At 41.6% G+C, this 7115-nt stretch overlaps 1 protein-coding gene across 1 annotated transcript; it reads left to right on the plus strand.

The window, feature by feature from the left end:
* Window positions 1-604: 604 nt before the first annotated feature.
* Window positions 605-5964, plus strand: spef1 (sperm flagellar 1; the record flags this gene model as incomplete). The annotated part of the gene is made up of 7 exons (XM_079512950.1): window positions 605-713; window positions 1356-1467; window positions 2267-2408; window positions 2642-2687; window positions 4569-4656; window positions 4854-4950; window positions 5816-5964. The coding sequence occupies 7 exons, from the start codon at window positions 605-607 to the stop codon at window positions 5927-5929; spliced, it is 708 nt and encodes a 235-aa protein (XP_079369076.1). The 3' UTR covers window positions 5930-5964.
* Between the last annotated feature and the right edge of the window lie 1151 nt (window positions 5965-7115).

Genomic DNA, 7115 nt, shown 5'->3' on the forward strand with positions numbered 1-7115 from the left:
TACAGGAAATGATGTGTGGCTTTTGGATTGCCTTCAGAGTTCAAACCATTTGGGAATTACTATGCTTGACCTACTGTGATTATTTTTTGCATACAATTATTTTCCAATGAATGTTGATAATCTGAGTATTTGACTGTAGATCTTTGAGATATTGTATTAAATGAATGTCATGATGTAACCTTCCAGAATCCATATCAAATGACCATAATGGCCATACTTTAAGCCACAGTTGTTTTCTTTTGTATGCTTACAAGACAATTAACTTGAAAAGTTGAGAATTATTTATTGAGGTTTTATTGTCTGTAAAGTCATAGATCTGGCAGCAATAAAACACAATTTTCACAAAAACGTATAAGGTATTTTATGTTTGTTTGTTATTACCTGCAAACCCCATTGTCAAGGCAATTTTGCCTGATCTGTCCCTTCATGAGTTGCCATAGTTGTAAACTGGTTACATAGCAACGGAGCAAACAACCTGCTTGTAAGGGGACCCTTGTAAGCTAGCTAGCTAGCGAGCACTTGTCAACCCCCAACAGGTTGGATCAGGGTTGGAACTTGGATCCGTTCAAACTGTACGCCTATACCCGATGTGACGTTGCGAAAAATGGACCAAGAATTAAGTGAAGAGAAATTGCAGGATTTGTACGCATGGATAGATACTATACCATTGTCCCGTCCAAAAAGACACATCACAAGAGACTTCAGCGACGGGGGTACGTTAATTGGCCAGCAGTGGAGGATGAGGTTGTAGTTTGACGCCCGGTCGTCATTTTACAGCACTTGGTGGAAAGTGGGCTATAGTCACATTTTTTACAAGTAAAAGTATCAATAATACTAGAAATACTCTGCTAAGTAGGCCTATGCTAAAAGTCTTGTATTCAAAATGTTATTTGTAAGGCATCAAAATATACTAAAGTACCAAAAGTAGAAAGTAGGCTACTCATGCAGAATGTCCAATTTCACAAATTTTCAAATGTAGGCATATACAAATATTTTGAAAATAGCAGATCTACAAGATCATTTTGATAAATTGAACAAGGTGGACCCTCTTGTAAACAAGTGTAATGCTTAATTGGGTCGTCCACTCAGTCTTTGTATTGAGTTTGTGCTTGAAATGTACTGTAATTCTGCAAACTGTTAATAAATATTTCAACCAATCAATCAATCACAATATGCGTGGCACACTGGCATCACAATTGCATTGAGAGCTTGTAGATTGGCTATTTTCAATAGAAGTTCAAAGAAGTTTTGTAATACATACAAAAGTATAGTAGGCCTAAGCTAAAGTTTTCAAATATTTTTTTCGACAACCATCTATTGAATTGACCCTACAATGTCTGTTGACCCGTTTCTAGTAATGGCTGCAGAACTTGTGAAGCACTTCTTCCCTAAGTCGGTTGAGCTGCACAACTACAGTCCTGCTAACTCTACACAGCAGAAGCTGAGTAACTGGAGCATTCTCAACAGGTATGTGTCTTTATGAATCTGCTGTGGCATGATGTCAGTAACTTCCAGTGGATTGTCATATAGTCAATATAAGCTGTTATACAGGAGGTACAATTTAGTCTTATATTCAAGTTCTAAGGACCCCTAGGGGTCCTTGAGGGGGTCTCAAGCTAAATGACTAAATCAATTTAACTACTTTGACACTATTATATACTTCTCCTATTGAAAATGGCCTGCTGTTTTAGAAAACAATTACAAATGTGCAATAATAAATGTGCAAAAACAATGACAAATGTGCAAAAAATGTATTGGGGGTCCCTGGAAAAGAATCTTCTCAGAGGGGGGTCCGTGGCCAAATATAAATTAATTTGGGGGTCCTCGACATGACAAAGTTTGAGCACCACGTACTGCTCTGAGTAGTGCTGTAGGCCTCAGCAATGGGCTGTGAGAACTGATTCAAACACACCCACTCATCGTCTCCCTGGACACAGTCCTGGAATATAGCCAGCTATAGATTTATGGATTTCATTACCACTGTAAACAGCTTGTGTCCCATGATAGTACGATATCGCACATCTGCATATTGCATATCTGAAGAAATAAAAAATAAAAAGTGAAGACTTTTATTGAGGATTTTGATTAATGGTTTACTCTGCACTGTAACTTATTAATTCCCAATGGTATTAGATTTTCAAATTCACAAAATTCGCAAATAAATAGCACATTTACAAACTCACAACACGTTGCATCTGTCTAACTGAATGGGCTGACTCCACTGTTTTGTTGATTGCAAACAACTTTACTTGTGTGCTCTGTGAAGGAAGGTGTTCGCCAAGCTTAACTTTCATGTGACCGAAGACACAGTGAAGAAAATTGTTTTGAGCTCCGCAGGAGCCATAGAGCCAGTACTGTGCAACCTCCGTGAGAAGATAGACAAGATGCTGGACAACACTGGAGGCAATGTACTGCTATGTGTGTGTGTGTGTGTGTGTGTGTGTGTGTGTGTGTGCGTGCGTGCGTGCGTGCGTGCGTGCGTGCGTGCGTGCGTGCGTGCGTGCGTGCGTGCGTGCGTGCGTGCGTGCGTGTTTTTATGTTATATCTACTTGTTGCAAAAAATATACTACTTGCACAAGTCCTCTTTCTCATGCGGGACATGAAGGGTAAACATAAACAAAAAAATCCCTTTTGATTACAGGATCTAGAGTATTACAGCACCAGGAACGAGGGAAAACATCCTAACGGTACAGTAAAATATTATTTTACTATTGCTTTATAATCTTGCCTACATTTGTCTTTGCAGATACTTGGTTTGCAGGTAGATTTTTACAGGGCCATGTCTGACCGTGCTTCTTGACATAGAGAACCGGTGAAACATTCCTCAGGGGTAACAGGACCAATGAAAAAGGGAAATCAGAGTGATTGCTTAATATAGGACTGCTGATTCGACAATGACTCGGACGTGACTACACTCTGTGTGGTGCTTATACCCTAGGTGTTAGTGTCATGTGTGGAATGCATTAGCTGACACACTTGAAGTCGTTAACACAAAGCCATGCAATCCCAACGTCTGCAACTTTTCTTTTGCCGCAGCAGCGGAGGTGAGAGTAATATTAGAATTTCTTTTTTAATAGCTCCAATTGTTCCTCTCAGCTGACACAAACAAAGTCAGCATGATGGCATTGCCTCGAGGTATTGAAGTGAGAGGGGGCTGGTGACTGCAGTGAAAGCAACAAGAGCTGTTGCTCCATTTGTCAATTTAACCCACTAAATTCTGTCACTCGGAAATTAAATCTTTGTCTTCTGAAGAGGCAGTTTCCTGCCTTCTCTGTTTGGCCCAATGCCAACAGCTTGGGATCGAGGCTTTGGTCTGCAACACATGGTTTACTTTGAGTTCATACATTCATACTAAGCTGACTTCACTAACACACGCATGCACAATTGCACATGCACACACGCACGCACGCACGCACGCACGCACGCACGCACGCACGCACGCACGCACGCACGCACGCACGCACGCACGCACACACACACACACACACACACACACACACAGTACATCAGAAATGTAGGATGGCAATTTCTAACTTTTCTAACCTTAAAGTTTAGAGTCTAAACGCACAAATAAATGCAGCACATTGTGAGCTTATAACTGTTCACAGTGTGAAACACCAGCGAACAACTACTTAAATCAGGCATAACTCTACCCTTAATATAACCCTAAAGCTAAAAGTAATAAAATGCCTATACCTCCGACCTGATAACAACCATTTATCATGTAAGGAGCATGACTTTCTTAGATTGTACTATACTTGAGGGGAAATTTGGCCATCGGAGGTACAGTAATACAAGTACACACACACACACACACACACACACACACACACACACACACACACACACACACACACACACACACACACACACACACACACACACACACACACACACACACACACACACACACACACACACACACACACACACACCATACATGTACTGGATGTTTAACAGCATCAGATAGGGCAGGCAGGCAGACAATGCGTAGACAGGACCTTTAGGGAGGGAACCAAGATACGTTTCCCACACCTCATCTCCTGTCCCTCTGACCTCAACCCAGTGCCCTTTCTTTCCTCTTTGTCCTCAGCCGTCTACACCCTCAACACTCACCACCACCCACACACAGTCACCGAGAGAGTTCAGGTCCACATATCATTATCAACCCCTAACATCACCAGATGGTCTTTATCAGTGGCACTGAGCTCAGCGCTGCTAGACTTCAAAGCCTCAGTTCTCCTTCCACAGTGTCTGGTGGTTATGTTAGCTCACTTATAGCTGCTTATCACATGTATCTATCTGACCCCGTGACCTCTTTGTGTTTATAAAATAAAAGCTAATAGAGTAGATAGATACCTGCGGGTCTAAATCCGGCCTGGTTTAAGTTGCTCTTACTTCATACTCGGGTTAGGATTTCCCACACACACCATCCATGCCCCATGTGAATATGATCAGTGAAGCTATAGACAGACACTCCCAATAAGAAACAAACAACATGGAGAACTAACAGTGTGACCACATTAGTTGAGTTGTGATGACCGAGGTGTTCTTCTGTCTTAACCCAGAACCACATCGGGTTGAGGCCCTGATTCAACCTCAGCTGAAAGGAGGTCTAGAGATGAGAAAAGACCAAACGATAACAGAAAAAAGCAGGTACGTATTAGTCAAATTGTGACTGTGTGGGTATTAAATAACCACTTATATCATGTTGACATGTGAGCTTGTAAATCTGCTATTTTTGCTATATTCACATACTACAGTATAATCACCTAATGTATAAATAATGGAATGCCTAAAATAGGGTCAGCTGGTTGGTTAAACACATTTTTTTCTGTGGTTTTACTGTACAGGTCCGCCGTACAGATTACGTTGGAGATGGATCCCGCTGTGCGTCAAATGCTGCAGGGCAAGGAGCAGGCTCTCATGGCTTTGCAGGAGACTGTGGAGGTAGAGTACTATAGACTCTCACTGCACTTCTAAAATCTAAAGGTCAGACAGGAAATATACGCAGCTCACAGCCATGACATCTGCAGACACAAACCTATTCCTGTGTCCTGTACAGGATGTGTAGCGCACAGAAACCACCTGCAATGCTGCTGTGTGTGTGTGTGTGTGTGTGTGTGTGTGTGTGTGTGTGTGTGTGTGTGTGTGTGTGTGTGTGTGTGTGTGTGTGTGTGTGTGTGTGTGTGTGTGTGTGATCTGTGAGTCATAGCCTGTGTCAGCAGTGGTCAGTCAGTGAGTCAATGAACAGACCGTTTTGATTTGTCCTGACCACAGTTATTTTATTTTAACCACTTAATCGCTCTATGCTTATTGAAACGGACGAGTTATGAGCTTGTAAATCTGCTATTTTAGAATAAGAATGTGAATATTATGTTTGCATAATATTGTTAAATAGGTGCACAATATGACCTAGGATGTGATCCGAAAAGTGTTCTTCATCTCAACTTTAATGCCCTTTTTTCATTAATGACCATAAGGTTCAGGTAATAGCATAATAGCTCTGATTACTCACAATATGGCAACCCATTCGGTATTAAAAAAAAAGTTAAAAAAAATATATTGTTTTTGCCTCTGGGGGCACCACCTCCTTTTTTGTGTAGAGTCAGTAACTCAGTTTGGCTCCTCCCCTTTCTTAGTACACAACTACACGTCCCCCAGGTGCTTCTGTGTTTATTCCTACTAACAACTGTTAGCCGTATCATAACAACAACAACACTGTGTGTGTGTGTGTGTGTGTGTGTGTGTGTGTGTGTGTGTGTGTGTGTGTGTGTGTGTGCGTGTGCGTGTGCGTGTGTGTGCGTGCGTGTAGATCCTACAGATGAAGGTGAACAGGTTAGAGCACCTGGTGCAGCTAAAAGATATGCGCATTGAAGACCTGATACGACATCTGGAGACGTACAAGACCAGAGCTAAACTGCCCTAACACGCACACACGCACGCACGTACACACACACACGCACCCACACACACACACACACACACACACACACACACACACACGTACATGTACACACACACACACACACGCGCACGCACGCATGCACGCACGCACGCACGCACGCACGCACGCACGCAGGCAGGCACACACGCATGCACACACACACACACATATACACACACACACACACACACACACAGATATTGCTATATTTCACATCAAGTTTTTGGGTTCATGAATAGCAATTTTACAGTTTACAGACATTTTTTACCTCAAAGGCTGAGTTATATGTATACGTAACAAGTTATGCGTATACAAAAATAGCCAATGTTGGTGAACAACACTGGCGTGCAACTACATACTGTATACTGTAAATCAGCAATGACCTCATCACTAACTCCTAAACCTAACCTCTAAATGCATAACTCTAAAAAAAGATTTAACCAATAATAACAACCATTTATCTTGTGAGGACAAGGAAATCTGTCCTCACTAATTCACTTGTGGGGACTCAACTCAGTGGCCTGGTAAACACACACACACACACACGCACACACACACACGCACATGCACACACACACACACACACACACACAACACACACACACACACACACACACACACACACACACACACACACGCGCGCGCGCGTTGTTGTTCTGAGACAAATCACCAAGTGCAATAAACACATTTTCATGAAAAGGACCTCAGTATATCAAGACAAAAGAAGATTTCCCTGAAAGATATGTTGAACTCTCGCTCTGCCAAAATGAATCACAGCATCTGAATAACTCACCAGCAGAATTATTATTCTCTCGCCCTATTTCAGCATTGTCTAGGTTTCGAAAAAAGTATTTATTTGGTGAAACAGTAGAACTTTGTTAATATGACCATCACTAAATATTTAGGTCATTCACAGCAGAGAGATGCTATGAATGAAATACGCTGATTTACTGCTGCAGAACATTTTCATAATATAAAATGTGCTTGGATTCTAAGATGCTTTGATTTGAGGTGAAATGTACTCGGTGAACTGTATCACCAACAATTTTGCAATAGTTGTATACAGTACATTGTAATAGAATATATTTTGTCCTCCTCCATCTGACCTTTTGGTTGGCTGCTCAATATGAATGTATACTGATTACTGAAACAAAAATAGTCGATCTTA

Source organism: Electrona antarctica (assembly GCF_951216825.1).
Source record: "Electrona antarctica genome assembly, chromosome: 10".
Taxonomy (NCBI): Eukaryota; Metazoa; Chordata; class Actinopteri; order Myctophiformes; family Myctophidae; genus Electrona; species Electrona antarctica.